Source organism: Falco naumanni, chromosome 1 (assembly GCF_017639655.2).
Source record: "Falco naumanni isolate bFalNau1 chromosome 1, bFalNau1.pat, whole genome shotgun sequence".
Taxonomy (NCBI): Eukaryota; Metazoa; Chordata; class Aves; order Falconiformes; family Falconidae; genus Falco; species Falco naumanni.
The window spans coordinates 126,458,393-126,476,680 of NC_054054.1; the positions used below are offsets into that span (position 1 = coordinate 126,458,393).

The 18,288-nt window shown below is 49.0% G+C and overlaps 2 protein-coding genes across 5 annotated transcripts in view; both read right to left on the bottom strand.

The window, feature by feature from the left end:
- Positions 1 to 887: 887 nt before the first annotated feature.
- On the bottom strand, positions 888 to 12,904 carry ENDOV (endonuclease V). Of its 3 annotated transcripts, none has more exons than XM_040582182.1 (9): positions 12,551 to 12,904; positions 11,915 to 12,086; positions 10,611 to 10,745; positions 10,098 to 10,137; positions 9,883 to 9,995; positions 9,704 to 9,772; positions 8,926 to 9,051; positions 2,237 to 2,313; positions 888 to 1,190 (listed from the first exon to the last, which is right to left on the bottom strand). In XM_040582182.1, exons 1-9 carry the CDS (start codon positions 12,592 to 12,594, stop codon positions 1,163 to 1,165), a joined length of 804 nt encoding a protein of 267 aa, XP_040438116.1. In that variant the 5' UTR covers positions 12,595 to 12,904; the 3' UTR covers positions 888 to 1,162. The 3 variants fall into 3 exon arrangements, with proteins under 3 accessions (XP_040438116.1, XP_040438115.1, XP_040438117.1); XM_040582181.1 differs by having other exon boundaries at positions 888 to 1,193; XM_040582183.1 differs by lacking the exon at positions 10,611 to 10,745 and having other exon boundaries at positions 888 to 1,193.
- Positions 12,905 to 12,963: 59 nt separating this feature from the next.
- RNF213 (ring finger protein 213) overlaps positions 12,964 to 18,288 on the bottom strand; it is a 54,737-nt gene continuing 49,412 nt past the window's right edge. For both annotated transcript variants that reach the window (XM_040582174.1, XM_040582173.1), the window contains 10 exons: positions 17,939 to 18,190; positions 17,495 to 17,627; positions 16,708 to 16,791; positions 16,151 to 16,331; positions 15,825 to 16,026; positions 15,600 to 15,677; positions 15,102 to 15,299; positions 14,194 to 14,283; positions 13,908 to 14,086; positions 12,964 to 13,381 (listed from right to left, as the gene is read on the bottom strand). In XM_040582174.1, coding sequence (XP_040438108.1) covers positions 13,228 to 13,381; positions 13,908 to 14,086; positions 14,194 to 14,283; positions 15,102 to 15,299; positions 15,600 to 15,677; positions 15,825 to 16,026; positions 16,151 to 16,331; positions 16,708 to 16,791; positions 17,495 to 17,627; positions 17,939 to 18,190 — 1,551 coding nt within the window. In that variant the 3' untranslated portion in view covers positions 12,964 to 13,227. The remainder of the gene's footprint in view (positions 13,382 to 13,907; positions 14,087 to 14,193; positions 14,284 to 15,101; positions 15,300 to 15,599; positions 15,678 to 15,824; positions 16,027 to 16,150; positions 16,332 to 16,707; positions 16,792 to 17,494; positions 17,628 to 17,938; positions 18,191 to 18,288) is intronic.

Consider the following 18,288-nt stretch of genomic DNA (forward strand, 5'->3'; position numbering starts at 1 on the left):
AAGACTTGCTGTATTGATTCAGGGATAGAAACTGTTTGTTCTGTACTCTGCTGCTGAAGCAAAGCTTCACAAATGGCTTAATCAATGGGTGTTGGTCCAAGCGTACTGGGCACAGAGAGCTTCTTCCTGACCTAACACGAGTGCTCCCAGTCCACTCAGCCTTCAAAACCTCAAGCCTGGGATCTGTGGATTGTATTGATTGTACTGATTTGTATATTAGGAAGGACCTCCCTCCCCATTCTCCTTGATGGGAAATTCTCCTTTCCCCTGAGATGATCCTTCCTTCAGGAAGAGCTGGTCTGCACTCAGCCCCCTGCCTCCCTCACTGCACAGGGCGTGACAGCAACACTGAGCGAGTCCAGGTACCATAATGCTCTTCCATCCAAGCTGTGCTTCAGCGGCAATGCAGAGCAAGTCCCCACCAAGACCAGCAATGGGAGAGCACCACATGCCCAGCGCAGCTAGTGACCCGAGGGCTGGCAGCCACTGCTTGCCACCAAGGCAGCAGGCACACAGAAGCCACTGGCACCAAAGAGACAGAAAGCTTCTCAGGTTCTGGAGCTCAGACCTCCGAGCCTTTTCCAAAACCCACAAGCAGACTGTTGGCTCCGACCCCTCCCTCGTGAGTCACACGCCCACCTGAAACACAGCATCCTCTGCCCGTCTGTCAGGACCAGCCGGAGCTGCGCACTGGGCTTCTGCGGATGTGAGTACAGGCTGCAGGGGCTGGGTGGAAGCTGTTCCAAAACTGATGAGAAGGGAAGTCTCTGTGCCACAGAGGTGTGGTGGGAGCCAAAGGCCAGCTCTACAGTCTGTAACTATGTTAAGTGCGTCAGCATCTCTTTGTACATCACCTCCTGCAACTGCCCAAGTACTCAAGAAAGTCGTTGCAAACTTAAAAGTACATCTTTGCTTACACAAACATTTTTACAACATTCAAAAATCAGCCCTGAGAAGTACACTCCAAACATTACCCTTGAACAGAAGCTGCTCTGCCAGCCCACCAGAACTGCGCACAGTGGCTGGTGCTGTCCTGACTGACACGGCCTTGCACTACTCTCCCCTGGGGGGGCACTTGGCTGTTGCATTCGACAGATCCACAGTCTCGGTGGAGGAGAAGATCCCAGTGAAAAGGAGCCCTGCACCTTCTTCTGGCATCAGACTAATCATCCAATTCAGCTTCTTTTTTTCTGCTAGAAACAAAGACAAGGAAGGGTCACAGACTTAAAAAAACCAAAACCAACAGCAGAAACCAAGAAGAGCAAATAACTATGTGACTTGGTAAGGGGCTCAGATATGCAGGTTATGAGATATATATGGCCGTAAATGGGTAAGTTTGGGTTTTCTGTTGCACTGACCCCCAAACTTGCTAGCCTTTGTGTGAGCTTTAGCATCTGCCATGGCAGGAAGGTATCAGAGATGAAGCTCTAGCACAAATGGGGCACACTCAGTCTGGCACTGCACAGGGGTACCCCCATGGCCTGGCCACGCTGTGCAACTGCCACTGCAAGAGCAGAGAAAACCCCTTCTGCTTCTGGCTGAATGACTCAAAGAACAGAGGAGCTGAGCAGAGCATGGTAAGTTGCACTGTCCAGGTGTCCTAAGGAATCTGTAAGAGCTGCCTTCAATCTTTCTGGTCCATCAGGACCCTCAGAGCAGAGTGGGCTTTTTTGTTCATCCCCAAGCAGCTCTTCCAGCAGGACTATCTAGTATCTGTCCAGCCTGGTACTGGTGTGGGTCTGGGGGAACCCTACAACAGACTATGAACTATTCTGAAACGGCAGCAGAGCAACACCACATGGAACTCCTACGCCTCGGTGGACTTGCTACGGATTTAAACCGACAAACAGCGGTCTCTGGTCTACATTATGTAAAAGTGGGGGTGTCTGACCCTCCCCTTGCTTTCTGGGGGCAGGAACCAGCTCCCTGCAAGATATTTCTGTTCACCCTCATGCCACACCTGTAGGCGTTAGTGCTTTGCTTATCGCAGGCACTGGAAACAGACCAAATCCCCAGCGACCTTCCCCAGCCTAGGACACAGTGCTCTGTGGAAGAAACGTGTGAAGTACCATGGCTACAATCACCAGAAATCACCCTTTATGGAGGCAGCATATGTCCTGATGTCACTTGAGCTCACCTTGTTACCCCGTCTGTCCACTTAATGCCATTACTGAAGATCATTACATGAGCAGATCCCCTTTGGAGAGGCAGCTGCTTGGGCTGCCCACACACCTACCTCTCGGGCCCAGAAGATACGACCTCCAGCGGTGAACACAGCTGCTTCCGAATATACTCCCTTGATCTAATATCAGCCTGGAATTAAGGAGAAAAATGAGTGAAAATGGATTGATCAGCCTGCTTGGTACCTCCCCTTTGTTATCTCCGTATGCCCCTGCATGCCCTGATGTCAGTACATCACAAACAGCTTTTGTATGACTGTGTAGCAAAAAGGAACCTGCACGCTTCTTTCCTTGTTTGGTTTCTGTGCCTCACTGCGTGCTGCTTGGGAGAATGAAGGCTTAAAAAGAAGAAATAAGAGGGTCATGGACCAGCCATACTGGAGTACAGTCCCTTTCAGAAGCAGAAATGACATTCGCTGAACCCTTGCTGTCTGCCCCTTCATTTCTCACAGGAGTAAGCAGGTGAGGCAGCGGGCACAGACAGTTCCTGCCAGCTGCTGCCTAAGGTCTGCTCAGCCCTGACCTACCCCAAGCACAGCAGGATGAACAGCCAAAGCAGGACCTAGACTGGGCTTCCTCGACAAGTGCCGGCTGCAGCTGAGTGCATCACCCTTCATCAAGGGTTCCTATGGGACCCAGAGGATGACCTCGCACAGGCTTCCAGCACACACAGCAGGGCAGTGAGCCTTCTGGCAAGCACTGACCCAGCTAGAATCCCTTACCTTACACCTACACTGCACAATAGCTCCTAAGATGCCCTCCTCATCGTCCAGGGAAGTGACAGTAAGGATTTCCAGAGGCTTAGTAAGCAAAGGGAGAGTTTCACTGGCAAAGGGAGAGTTGCTGTGGTGATGGGCTGCTTCTCCATTGTGCCTTATCTCTACACTGCAACCCCTCTGAAGAACCCTGCAGCAGAGCCAGGCTGGAGGAGACCTGGAAGTCTGAGAGTGATCTAGTGCTTTCATCCTTTGAACCAGCCCAAATGAGTTCTTCCACACGCAGGCAGGTCCAAATGCAGTGCAGGAAAATGTAACGAGCAGCTAAGCTCCTTCGCCAGCAACAGCTCATCACTATTTGATGAAAGATAGATGTGTTAGAAATTTGAGGGCAAGGTAACTCTTCCCTCAAGAGGAGACATTCCAAGAAGTGCTGGTCCACCACCCTCACTCCATAAAGGGATCACATGCCATGATTACATGCAGGTCTCCGTAACGCTGAGGAGCTCCTGTGCATCAGCAAAATGCTCACAGGTAAAGATGCCTAAAAAAATGACTCCCCTTGAGCCCAGGACTCTGTCCACTCTTCTATTTCTTGTGATATTCTTCAATGCTTTTGCTCAAAGCTACCAAAATCCTTCAGCATATAATGATGCACAAAAGCAGTACATCCCCTGGTACCCCAAAAGTTGTTGGGTGTGCCAAAACCATATGGTTGTGAGCGCAGATCTCTGCAGCACTGCAAGGCAGTTTAGCATGAGACAGTGGCTCATAGATCCCTCCTCAACAGGTGGGGAACTGCTGGAGTATTTTATTGACAAGTCCCAGAGCAGCAGAATGCCCCAGAAACTGCTGCAATAACCTTCACTGTATACTCAGTGAAACAGAAGCTGTGTCCCAGGACTACGCTAACAGGGACTCCCACTGGCACTGCAAGCAGGTGCAGGCTGCAGTCTGGCTCACAGCACTCCAAGATCATCCATGGTCTTTATACCTGTGACACTGTGATGTTCCCAAAGGATTAACTTTTCTGGTCACTAATCAGCTGAGAAACAGGACTCTGCCCTCCACAGGAAACTGTAAATGGAGAGGGGGAACACTGAGAAGGCTGTGAAGAGTTTGGGAATCTGGTGATCCAGCAGGCAAGTTCTCAAGAGCACATGGGATGAAATGAGAGAAGCTGGCCTTGCCCATTCCTGTACCCATCCCTTTCCTTCCTCTGTTCCAGCAGTTCTATGATGCAGCAACAGATGGAGAACCACACCACGCGTCTGCTGCATATCCTTTTCCCTAGGCAAGAGCCTGGCTCATCCTGCCTATGTGCCTGATGAGCTGGCTGTGTGATGGTAATTACGAAGCTAAAGCAGGTTAAAACATCCACTAAAAGCAAACAGAGACAAGACACAAGCACGTTGTTGTGGTTTAACCCCAGCTAGCAACTAAGTACCATGCAGCCGATAGCTCATTCCCCTCCACCAGTGAGATAGGGAAGAGAACTGGAAAAAGGTAAAACCCATCCTGTGAAGTTAAGAACAGTTCAGTAACTGAAATAAAGTAAAATGTAATAATAATAATAACTGTAATGAAAAAGGAGATAACAAAAAGAGAGAGAGGAATAAACCCCAAGAAAACCAAGTGATGCACAACAGTTACTCACCCCCTGCTGAGCAATGCCCAGCCAGTCCCTGAGCAGCGATCAGCAGCCCCCAGCCAATTCCCCCAGTTTATATACTGAGCTCTATGGTGTGGGATATCCCTGTGGCTGGTTCTGGTCGGCTGTCCTGGCTCTGCTCCCTCCCAGCTTCTTGTGCCCCTCCTCACTGGCAGAGCATGGGAAACTGAGAAGTCCTTGACTTGGGGTAAGCATTACTTAGCAACAACTAAAACATCGGCGTGTTATCGAAGTTATTCTCATACTAAATCCAGAACGCGGCACTGTACCAGCTACTAGGAGGAAAATTAACTCTATCCAAGCCGAAACCAGGACACACATCCTTGGCTCCATTGCAGTCCAAAGGCAAAACTGACAAGGAAGACAACAGGAGCAAATTACATGCCAGGCCATATCCATGCGCTAGGCTCTGCTTTCCAGTACCAAAACCAAAAGGAGTAACATTGAGGCTCTAGAAAATTCACAATTCACTGCCCTCCTCATCTGAAACTGAGCTTGGAGCCATCACCTCATCAAAGCCATCCTCATGCAAGTGTCCAGTTCCTCCCTTCCTCTTCTGATAACAGTATCCTGTGACAGGAGTCCTCCTGAGCTCACCAGGAAAATTAGATTGCTGTGTCTTAACAGCAACGCAAGACAGCATGTGGCCAGAGCGGGGCAGGAAGAAGAGCAACGGAAATCCTAAGAGCTGGAAGAAAGCGTTGCTGGACATTTACTGGATGTCCTTGTCCCCCACAAGTGTTACTGTTCAGCTTTCCAGTGCTGCACCATGCTCGCAGAAGACTTAGATGCTATCACAAGCATGCAGATCCTGGGCTCTTGGACAACTTTTATGAACTGGCAGTTGACTTTTACACTCCCTCAAAGTGTTTTTTTTCTTTTTTAGAAACTACCTTTCTCAAAAACACTGCTATGCTATGATATTTTAGAACAGCTGCTGTGCCCCACCTCAAAGGCAGAGTGTCTCTCTCCACTTAAAAAGCAGTATGTGACCTTCCCAGCTGGAAAAGCTTCACAGCATATGATGATCATGCTAATAAAGTGGGTTAACGCATCCCCAGTGACTGTCCTTGAAGCATTTGCTACTGTTATCGCTATGCTACTTCTGAAGAGTCTCTCCCGCACCTCAAGAAGCTTCCCACCACCCCTCCCATCCTCGCTGCTCCTAGTCAGACCTCTCAGGTGCAGGCTCTGCCTGCTTACCACTGGAAACGCAGCTCCACAACTGCTTAACGATTCTGCAGGCTCGAGAATGAAAAATAGTTACACAAGGTGTGGTTTGTTTGGGAGATTTTTTTCCCCTTCGCTCTATAATTGGACAGTTTCATAACTGAACTGACAAATAACTTTGATCACTCCAGGATAAGAGATTACGTGATGTATTTTATAACAAGGGAAGGAGGTTGTTCAATAGAGTCCCTATTGGGAGACCAAGGTAGCAAGAGTCACATCTTCAAACCACTTTTCTGAGGAAGAAAACCCCCACCCATGTTCTGCTGAGAGACAGCTTAACCCAGCGTATTAACCAAGAGGCTAATCAATAAGATGGATAACTGTCCCGTAATAATCCTCACAGATTGTTTCTATTTTCAGAGGGGACTAGTGCTGGCATTAGGGTCTGGAACTGTTGCTTTGCCTGTTTTATGAGGGGCAGTGGTGATCTCTGTGTACACAGCAAGCTTGCAGTTAGTGGTACATCCAAAGGGACTTAACAGTTTCAGGGTATCAGTTGCTGATTTCCTTGCTGGGCAGCAGGAGCTATGCACACTGAGGAGAGGGATGATGGCTTATTTCTCAGTTCTCCTATGGGCAAGTGTTTAGTATTTCACATGAAGTGACCTGCAGAAATTCACAGCTCTGGGCAGGCCTACTTCTGTCCTTCTTGATGGGCTGAGGCAACATCAGGCTGTCCTATCAGCCACGTCCTGAGCCAGCAGGAACCAGCTGGGCAAGGTGCCAGCTGGAGCTAAGAGGATCAACAAGCGAGCTGGAGGCTGGTGTGCAGCCAGCCAGGAACCTGAAACAGGGAGAGAGCAGAAGAATCAGTCCCAGCGCAGTCCTTGTCAGCTGGAGAGTGCTAAAAGCTTGTGTTTCCCCGCTGCGCATGGGGATCCTGGGTGTGAGCTGGCTTGAAGCGTGGGCAAACACCTGAGAGGGGTTCTGACCTCTGCCAGAAGTAAGCAAGGGCAGCTGCTCTCAGGAGGGCTTGGTATTGTTCCAGTGCCTCTCAGTTTGAATGCTTTGCTTATTTTTCTGGGATGACAACTCCTGCCTCCTTCAAACCCTGTCTGGGCAGCTCCAAGTGACAAAATCTCTGCAGAAGAACCTCAGAATCTCACAAGCTGGCTCAGCAGAGATCACCCTCAGGCAAGCAAAATTCTCCCAGGTTGCCCTTGCACTTACATGTGATGTAAGGACTAAGTGGGATGTAAATACTGATTGTAGGTGACAACGAACTTCCCTCTGCTTTCTCTCAAAGATCCCTTCTCTCACCTGCATCACAGCCACAGTTCCTTTGGCAACACGACCACACTGTGGGCTGAATGCAAATCAAACCATTTCTGATCACTGCCTAGATGCTGTTGCATGCCCAAGAATCACAGCATACCCTACAGAGACTGGCCAGCCATACCCCTGCGGAAGTAGAAGGTTTAAGTTCCCCCAACAGCTGCACAGCACTACACACGCTGCAGCATAATACTGCCTTCATACAAACTGTAAACACAGCCTCAAGAAGGTATGGGCAGCTGAGGTATCTTAAGAACATATTTCTAGGACTACCAGAACACACAAACTAAGAGCTCATGATCCAGAAGTCTTTCACAACACTGGGAAAGCTCTAAGCACATTACCCATCAGGTCTGCAAGCTTGTTCTGGGGACACAACGTAGCAAAAAGGCCAAGTCAGCCATCTGTGGCAGAATTCCCCACAGCCTTCTACTTCCTAACTCCAGCTTTCAGAGCTCAAGAGTTGAGGCTTCCAGCACAGTCCTATGTCAGAATCCGTGATAGTTACCATACAGAGGAACTATGCCAGGGAGAAGTCCTATGGAATCGTTTAAGTGTCTTTATCTCCTGCCGTTCCTCTATCTCTATAGTAAACACACTGCCTTTTAGATTTTTATTCTCTCTTTAAGGAAAGTGACAACCATTCAATCCATCACTCTAAATAAAGGTCGCAGTCAGAGAACTGGAAGAGTCTCAGAACACAAGCACTGGAGATAGCCTGAAATGAAATGAGGGTGATGAAAAGCTCCAAGACACCTTTTTGTTTCCAAAGGGAGTGCTTTTCCCCCTTCCTTTGAACATGCCAAAATGCACAGCTAGCTCAGAGCTCTGCAGAGGCATCTGTCCCTTGCTGGAAGAGATTACATAAGAAGATCTATCAGCCTACTCCCGTCTGGCAGGCAGTGGTTTATGAGATCAGAAACTCCAGTTCTGGTATGGACACTTCAAGGTTTGTTTTGCTCTTAAGGTGTTAGATTTTTGTCTGGTCTATAACCACAGACTCCAGACTCTGTTTCCAGAAAACGCTGCAGTACCAATGAGAAGCTGCTGTGTGCAGAGACTGTAACGGCCCTCAGCAGGATCACCTCAGTGCTGCGCCGAGGAGCTGCAGAGCAAAGGTGGCCAGACACCTGACAAGCAGGCAGTGCAGCAAAGCGAACGGTGTGTTCCAGGGCAACGTTACCGACATGGGTATCTGAGCAGGCTCTGCTCCCTGGGCAGTCGCTGGGTCTGGCCTGCCTGAGCCACCAACAGCAGGGTGACCCTGAGAGAAGGGAAGCACTTGTCAGGCCAGAAGTCCCAGAGGCTTTACACTTCTCCGGATCCTTTCCTCAAGCCCCGTTGTGATTTAATTAGTCTGAAACTGAGCCTTTTGTGGCAGCTGGGCTCACTGACGGTGATCCAGTGCTGTCACCTACTGGCTGGCTGCCGCCCAGAGCTGCAGCTCTTACAGAGTGCAGCAGCAGGGAAAAGCCCAGAGGAGCAGCACTGCAGTCTGTGCTAGGCTCAAAGTGCCCAGGAAAACTGCATTTCCAGCTCCCGTGTATTAACACCAGCATCACAAAAGTTGCCTGCAGAGAGGAACCAAGAAATCAGGCAGGCTGGGTGTGCAGTAAGGGCTGCGTGTGCTTCCGGGCACTGTGTCATAAGAACAAGCAAGAAAGAAGGAAGGACCTGTAAATGACACCACAGCAGGCTGGGGAAAACAGGCCAGCAGGAAGGGTGCCAGTTGCAGAACACCAGTTGGAGTCAGTAGAAAACTGAGGCTCCAAAATATCACCACAGGCTTGGCAACCACAGCCCCCTCCACTGCCTGCCTTCCCCTTCCTCAGCTCCCTTGCTTTTGTACCTGACGGATGGGCTCCGGGATCCGGTACCTGCAGCAGGACTTGACCAGGCGCACAGCTGTCTCCAGGCACACCTTGTGACCCACAGAGATATAAAGTGGCTTAGAGCTGTTGTAGCTACGCAGGACCTGTGCGTTCAGAAACAAGAAAAATCAAATACTTAAGAGGCTTATTTTAACAAATACAGAGTGGCAGATGAATTATAAGCTAGGCAGTTGCCTTCAGAAGGTGGGATGGTGGCTCCATATTTGGCAACCCCCAGCCTTCTTGAACCTCTTCTACTTCCCAGTATCTCCTCATAGGGACTGTTTGCCCTTACGGACCACTGTGGCCCCTCCTAAAATGCCTCACACTGCTCTGGGAAGCAGAGAGACTTGCTAATACGGCCTATGTTGAAGTAACACCAGACGCAGGAACTTTCGTACACCTGCCCCTTTCCTGTGCAGCACACTTGTGAGCCAGCTGCTCCCATACTGCATCCTGGCAAGCTGCTACAGAACTGGCACCTCTCCTTGACTGCGGTTCATGAACGGGGGTGCTGGAGCACAGCACCTCAGATGCCATAGCCATGAACGTGAACGTATCCAACACCTGAACTGCCAACTCCTACAAATGTCTGAGCTCACAGAAAGGGGAAAGCAGCATTACCAGACACCTGTTCACACTGAACTAACATCACTGAGACAGTCCCACTTTCGAGACAACATTCTCCAGTGCTCTCAGCTACAAAAAGCTGGAAGACTTGATGGCCAAGCAAATAGGAAACTTCCCACAGCTTACCATGCCCAGGACTCTCCCTGATGTGCCTGTCAGTGGGAATGTATCTCCTCCCCTCTGCAGGGAACGAATCTAGGGATAAACACACGCAAGATCAGTTTGTTAGGAAGTACTTATATCCCAAGAGAACTGGGACAGCCACATATTAAAGAGTGGAAATAAAGTTCCCAGCCTGGCCTAACCTGCTCTCTGTGCAGCTCATTCCTGACCACGCCATCCACATGCAGGAGGTTCTTGGCCACTCCAATGCACGGTAGATCTGTCAGGACTCCAAGGTGACAGGCCACACCAAATCCTGCCAACAAGAAGTCACTGTAACTGCAGGACACTAGAGAACAGGAATCTCAAGCAGCAGTACAGGGACCCTGGAGGCCAGGGTTCTCCAGTAAAGTCCTACCTCTTGGATGGAGCAGGCCATTCCCATCTACAAGTACCACCTAAAAAAAAAAAAAAGAAAAAAACCAACTTTTTTTCCTGTGCACTGAGAGCCACTCCAATAAGCAAAGAGTGATGCTGGCCCTGTGAGGAAGTCTCTCTCAGTTCTTTTACTCCTCTCTGTAAGTGTCTTCCTGTAGTGCCTACAGCCGACTAAATCACAGTCACAGAATCATTTAGGTTGGAAAATACCTTTATGATCAGCAATGTGAGCTCTTAGCGGTTGGCAGCGCTTTTCACTGGTGCTGCAAGCAGAATGGGACTCCCATGGTCAAGGCCTGGCTGTTCTGGGCTCAGTATCCCTGCTCCCTCAGGAAAGGGCAATAGATGCCTCAACACAACTCTGACACCGCACTTTCTGCTCTGCCAGTGGAAAACAGCCATATACCACAGTCTCAGGAGAGAGAAGAACCCCTTTCAGCAGCACCCTGTACCCTCGTGACATCTCAACTTGGGACAAAGAAATACGTCACACCTGAGGTCTGAGCTTGGGCTCCTCCTGCTGAAGTCTCTGAACAGCTTCTACCAGGAAAGGGACCTCTCGGAAGGCCAAGAATCCTGCCACGTACGGGGCGCTCACAGCCACCATCCGGCAATCCTCATACAGCACCTGGGAGCAGTAAGACAGCGCAGAGACAATGACCCTCAGGACTTTGCTGGTTAGATCCTGACTGTTTCAGAGGCATCTCCTCTGGTTTATATCCCTTATTCTCATCTTTTTTTAAAATACTCTGCTTCTGGATCTCTCCCACAAAGCCAAGGCCACCGGGTTGTGTCAGTCTCTCACTCAGAGAAGTGGATGGATAATGCACTTGCTGACAGAAGAGGGCTGGACATCACCTATCATACCCTGCCTGAGAGTGAAGTCTTTGAAACAAAATTAGAGCAGCTATTCTAACAGACAGTGGGGGCACCTCAGAGTTCACCTAGTCAGAGCACTATCAAAGGGTGTCTGTTTCTGTGCAGGGATAGGCCAAAAGACACTCTGTAAGACAGGACCAATAAAAAAAAAAACCCAAACAATCATGCAGGACAAGTCAAGAATCAAGGCAGGATTTTAAATTCAGTTCATAAAAATCCCAGCTTTATTTCTCTGCTTGTTATAGATTTTACAGTGAAAGACAATTTTTATATCATTTTGAAAGCTGGGAAAGAGACCAAAAATCTTTATTAATTCAAGTAAAATGACTGTTGGATGTGAGATCCTCAGCAGTTTTGAAAAGGCTTTTTACATGTTACATCCCATATTATTAGCTGATTCCTAGCAAGAACTCCCAAACAAGGCATCTGCTGTTTGAGTGCTACAAATGCTTTAATTTCCTCTCAATCAGCACTGAATAACAACGGTCCATTTTCTCTCCTTCTGGGTAGTGGGTGAGACTGATTATTTCCAACACATACCTAAACCAGCTAAAGCCTTTTGTGCCTGACCACAGACTACATCTCATCACGGTATTTTTTGATTTACCAACTAAATTGAACGCATACTAAAGCTATCTCTCCGCACCTTGTAAATTCCCAGTAATCCTACAAAACTCTTGCAATTAGGAGCAATTTGCATCACATCTTTCTTAACTTCTCTCCAAATCCTTAAACGTATTTTTTACTCTGTTCATTTTTCTTGCCAACAGTTGGAGGCTTTGTTGAACATACATGCGATAACTTACTGATGTCCTGCAAGGCAGAGGCACAACAGGTAACAGCCTCTGTGTAAGTGTTCTCTAAAAACCGTTATCGCACACCTGGACGGAAGGGGTGAAACTGTTCCCGTGCTGTTACCTCAAGAGCTGGGTAGCTGAGAACCACCAGGGAGGCGCAGGCGCTGGTGTCATCTCCTTTGATATAAGATAAGTCCACACCTCCCACTCTCTCCAGTCCTGTAAAACGTGAATCTTTTTGCCACTCCTCAGTGTCCTCCTCTACCACGCTGGTTTTCAACCGTGCCTGCTCTCTAGTGAAAGACCAGAGAGCCACCGTGAGGAGGGTGCCCGTCCTGCCCAGCTCCAGGCCCAGCACCGCGGCCTGGCACCACCCCTGCCCCCATGGCCCCAACCGCGGGGGCAGAACACCGGGGGGCTCTTCCCAACCGACCCCAGGGCTTGTGGGGACAGAGGAACCCCTCTGCTGCCTCTGGGGGTGCAACGGCCCTCGCTCTGTGCGCGTCGCCTCATGAGGGCCGTGGGGCGGCAGGGTAGGGGGCCGCGGGGTGAAGGGGGCCGCGGGGCGGCAGGGCACCCCGGGCCTGCCCCGGTAGCGGAAGGGCAGGGGACCCCGCCGCGGCGGGCCCGATCCCCAGAGGAAGCGACGCGGGACCCCCGCGGCCTCCCGCAGCAGGCCCAGGCCGGAGGCGCGGGCCGACCCCGCGCACGGTTGCCATGGCCACCGCCCCCGCGCATGCGCAGGCCGCGCCGTTACCGTTCCCAGCGGCGGAGCGTGGCGGGCGGCGGCGGCTCGGCCATGGCGGCGAGCGGAAGGCCCCGCGGCCGCGCCCCCCCAGGAACGCAGGCGGCGAACGGCGGTTCCGGGCGCGGCGTGGAACGAGGCGGGACGAGACTCGAGAAACAGCTTTATTAGGAAACACCTCCCGGGCGGCGGGGGGGAGAGCCCGGGGAGAGCCTCGGCCCTTGGCCAGCTCGGCCCCGATTCCGCAGCGGTGCTGAGCCCCGGCGACGGGACAGCGGGGCCCCGCAGCAGCAGCCAGGGCAGCCAGGCCGAGGAGCCTGGCAGAGACAAGCAGTGGCAAAACGAATGCAGGTTGCAAAAAAAAAAAAAAAAAAGCCTTTCCCAGGATCACAGAATGATGCTTTATTTTTTAAAAAAATCCTTCATCTTTTTCAGGCAGTTTTTTTCCAAAGTCTCTGCCTTGCCACGCAGCCTTCTGTTCCTCCACCATCCTTCCACTGCATGAATGCACCCAGACTCTGCCTCATGCTGTTGGTACTGGAGTCGGTAAAAACACAGCCCAAAACAAACACCAAACCCCCAAAAAACAGCTCGCCCAGGTTCCAGAGTTGCCCCAAGACCCTCTGTTTGTGGCACAAAGGCCCTGGGCCGCGGCAGTGGGGGGTGGGGGCGGGGGTCGTAGGCCCACCCTAGACCTCCCAGCGCTCCCTTTTGAAGAGCGCAGCTGCTCGCCATGTAGCAGTAGCATGAGAGAGAAGAATCTCATCTGGGAACAGCTCCTGCAGCTCTGTAGCTAACTCAGACTCTTTTTCGTCAAGGTAAGGAATAAGTGATTCCTTCAGGCTAGAAAACAGAGCAAAAAGTAGTATTAATAGATAATGTACCGCAAACTACAATTGCCACATAATATTTTGTACACTAATATTAAGTACAGAGTTTTAACACGTGTCTCTTGTAATAAGAAAGATTATACAGCCAGTCAGATTTAGAGAGAGGCTAAAGGACCCAGAAATGGGAGGCTGCAGGTCAGAACCAAGCTGTTAGGGCCAAGCTGTGCGCATGGAAAGCCAAGTGTCCTCATCTGAGCAGCTCCAGAAGTGCTCGCATTTATCTTTAGCGCCCATGAACAGCAGCTCCTGGTATATTCCAGCAGTGTTCCTAAAATAACTTGTGTAAGATTAAGAGTTATACGTGCCAGAAACAGGCAGTGTGTCTTGGAACTAGCTGCATATTCTTAGTGTTGATGATTCTGCTTTGTGTCAATCATGACAGTCATTTGCCAAGGGAACAGTTTCCATCACAAGCATTTTCAGAGACAGAAAAGCTCAAGCTAATAACAACTGTGTTTGGTTTGGGCTGCATAACTTACCTCCATGTGGGTCTTAATTCATCCACATCTTTGACACGTCTCAGCTTCAAGATTATAATTTCATGGAGCTCCTGCAGGAAGGTTTCCAGCCTTGTGTGGATAAGGAAGGTGTTGAGGAGCTTGGCCATCTCTGGGGTGAGCTCAGCTTTGTAGACTGTACTGACATCTACAAAAGGATCCTAAAAATGCAGCGAGGGGAAAAACAACCAACCATACACATCTGAGCAACTTCATTTTGAGAAGAGGAAACAGCTGATTAGGCACTTAAGTCATCAGTGCACCTTACCCTTTTGAGGCGCAGAAGCTGCTCAGATTTGCGCGTAGAGAGAAGTTGCCATAGTGCTATGTTGTGCTTTAGGTGACATCGTCTGAAAGCCTGAAAGAAAAACAGATATATGGAGTGAACCTGGATGTAAGGGATGTATTTAGGAACCTGTCCACACCCTGCCCTGCCCATGCAGGTCAAAACTGCAGCGCAATGCAGGCACAAAGAGTTCAGCAGGGAGCTCACCGAGCCCTTTTAACCTGGGTGGAGAAGCAATACCGAATTCTTTCTCTTCCTTATTTTGCCTTCAATAATCCATCCTTTTGGTATCACGAAAGGGAGTGGGAAAGTGATAGGGCTATGTCACACATGCTTGTTATAATGCAGTGCCTTTGCTGCCACTGGTACAGGACCTCTTTTCACACATCATTAGGAGATAAAACCTTCCCCCCATCACCACTTCTGAGAGGTAAAGGGATATTTTCAATCCTGCTCAGCACCAGGCAAGCCAGTGTCACTGAAAGCTGACTCATAATTGAAAGTTCTCCCTTTTCGGAGTTTTAGCACTGCAACTAGTTATGCTGACACTCAACTGAGAATTATCCTTCCTGGTGCTGACAGAAGAGCCTGGATCCACAGAGAAGAGTTTCACCTTCCACACTCACCCTGCGCCTGACTTTTCTCTGTTGGGTTTTGCAAGAACCTATTGAGTATCACAAGCCATTAGATGCTCCACCTTGCAAACGCTGGTTGCAGGGGAAGGGAAAATTGTTTCCCCCTCACCACTGAATACGGTGGAGAGAGAATTCTATCACATATATTTTTCAAGCTGAACTAATGCTGAGCTTGGAGATCAGACTGGCTCGATTTAGTACAAACCAGTGTAGACTTTACCCTGTAAGAACAAGAGCTTTGCTCTCAGGACTCACCTGCAGTACATGAGGGTTCGTCTGATCACCCATCTGCAGAACATTTTCAATGTAGTCAGTCAGAAGCATTTCAGCATTCTCTCCAGCCATGGACAGGAATCCCAAGGTAATTTCAGTAACAGACAGAGCATCACAGACATCACTGTAGGACTGTAGTTCCCCGGTGATCATGTTCATCACAGAACTGGGGAGAGCACTCTGAAAACCAAAGCAGTTGCTAGTATTAGTCTAGAGCCAGTCCTTATTGCTGCTCAATTTGCTAAAGTCGTAGAAGATGGCAGAGCCCCTGATTTAGGAAACCGAAAATATTTAACTATATCCCTTTCCTCATTAAATCCTGACTGACAAAAGGCAAGTTTGTACTTATTTAAGGCATGCTGGGAGATTAGCAGACGAGCCTTCAGATGAACAAGGCAAGTGACAGAACACAAACCCAGCGTTTCTCAGGATTGCCAGGGGTCACATGCTTGCCCCATTTCCTCCAATGCAGAAACTCACCTGGTCCAGCTTATTCCTGACATCATTAAACAGCTGTTCATAATTGCGATCATGCCTGTACACAAGGGTAGGTATTCCCTGTCAGGAGGGAAACGCATGGTTGTAAAGCTTTGGTAACATCGCTTACCCTGCTGCAGTGCATGCCTAGCTGCAGTAACCTCTGCAGGGCTCCAGCACCAGCCAAGAAGCTGTCTACAGAACACACAGCTAGCTGCCTTGTCCTACCGTTAGGGCGATGAGCGGTTTCCCCTGCAGGAACTTGCTGATGACTTGCTGCTGGATCCTCTCCAGATCAAAGTCCTGCAACGTCTCCCCTCCCTTCTCCATGCTGTACTGGCAGTTGGACAAGATCAGAGGGATCAGGTCTCTATCAACTTCATAGCTGATCAAGTGCAGGTCAGCCACTTCTGATGGACTGATCAAGTACCTGCAGAACAGAAAAGAGCCTCTACTTAGAACGAGGAGCCTTTATGAAGGAGGGAAAGCTGATTGCATGGTGGCAGGTCATACAACAGAGCCCCCAGAAACGCCTAGCTGGAATAGCAACATACCTATCGTCTTCCTTGATGAGTTTGTTCACCGAGTGGACAAAGTCATTGTGCAGACCAATGAGGTAACTGGCTAAGGCTGTGGAACAGAGACCCAGCCCCTGTCGACGTGGCAGAAGGACCTCAAGCTTGATGTCCAGGGTCAGGTCAGCATCACAGTAGCCTTTAGGAAGCTTAATTTCCCCTGAAATAAAAGGCAGAGAAGACTGCCTGAGGTGGCCCGCCTAAAGCTAGCCCATGATGACCAAGCCTCTCTTGAGCTGACCCAGGTCAGGAGAAAGTATAGAACCTGAGAGAAAAGCAGTGCTCTTTCCATTACATATAAGCACTAAAGGGAGCAAGTTCAGGTGAGAATACTATAAGAGGGAAACAAATTCTTCTGTTTGCACCTAGATCTTAAACCTTTAATGGCCAAGGTCAGTTCTGAGGATATGCCTCAGCATCACTTACGGGAGGAATGTGAACTATCAAAGAGGAGTAGCAGAGGAGCGTGGTCTGGCAACTGGCAAGCCCTCGCTTCCATCACTCTTGAAACAATGCTGGCAAAGAAAGCTACTCACCGTTGGTGTCCAGCGAGCTTCTCAGCTTGTTCCAAACAGACAGAAACACATTCACTCTCCTCTGTAACAGGTCCCTCATCACATCTGAGGAATAACAGAAAGACAAATCCTTGAAACACCTTTCATTGGCAACACCGTGATTCTCTGTAATACAAGAATTCTCAAAGCACACCACTGAACTCTAGGCAACGGCTCAAAGAGATCCAAAGAGACTAAACAGACATTAAATACCATTAGGTATCAAACTGAGTCATTTGCTCTGTTTCTTTGTATTCTTCCACTATTGACTACTGTTGGCCCAGGTGACAAGGCTAGATGGATCCTCAGTCTGATTCTGCATAACCTTTAAGTACTTTTCTGTAAGTACTTAAAAAAGTAAGTAATTGTACTTAAGTGCAATTGAAGGAGTTGCCACAAAATGCCCATGTGCTGCTCATGAATGGAAGGGAAGGACATCTATTCCACCTTTTAGGCAGGCCCTGATCTAGGGCAGAGCTTGAAAATTCAATGTACCCACTGCTGCATTGAGGGATTTAACTTGCCTATCTCTGAGCAGAGCTCCCAGCCCTTGTGAGCAATCTTCCTGTGCTTAAATGATCTTTAAAGTCACCTGATGACTTTTCCAAGCATAACTCAAGGGTTAAGGTCTCCAATCATTTGGATGGGAGTTAAAAGGAAAATATGAGGGCTTAAGATTGTAAGATCAAGAGAAGTTTTCACCTTTGTTTTCAACTGGACTATCCAGCACTTTTTGTTTCACTAATTACAGTTTTGGCAGTCTTCTCACCTGAGGGGCATTCGTTGAGGAAGTCTCTGATTGAGCAGTGTTTGACATCAGCGGTGTTCTGAAATTGCCTCACCAAATCTCTCTGCAGAGCCAAAATCTCTGGTAGGAATTTAACCAGCCTCAATTCTGTTTCCTGGAAGAGGAGAAGAGGAAAGGGGGTCTACGAGTAAGGCTGTTGTTGGACAAACCATTTTTGAATACTTTTATGAAATTACTTTTTAAATGTTTAAAAGAAAAAATATTTTACACATGCAGTTCTCAAGATTATAGGAAGTTATGAGGACAAGGACACTGTATAATCCAGCAGTGGTTTAGTCCTGGGCAACTGGCCTGAGCAGGGTTGGACCAGACTACCTCCAGAGTTCCCTTCCAACCTCAACCAGACTGTGATTCTGCAAACTGATCTCTGAACGTCGTGGTCCCTCATCCCTCTGTCACACTCACCTTCTGCAGAAACTTCCAAAGGAGAGGGACATTGTCCTTTGCGTTCTTTTGCTGGACTACATGGCCCAAGTTCTCCACCGAAACCCTCTTTCGGCAGCTCCACATCTTGGAATGATGTATGTGACTGTCCCTTGGCAGCTGGGACAGGAAAGCGACTGGGTCGCCATACACTATTTTCACTATTGGATTGGAAGAAATTCTCTCATCCTTTTGTATTTGTCTATTTATTTTCAGAAGTTTCTTATCCAAATCCTGCATTAAAAAAAAAAAAAAAAAAGGTATCAGAATTGGCAGTGTCCTGCCATGTTGAACCTCCACTAGAGTCTATTTCCCTTACACTATGATGACCA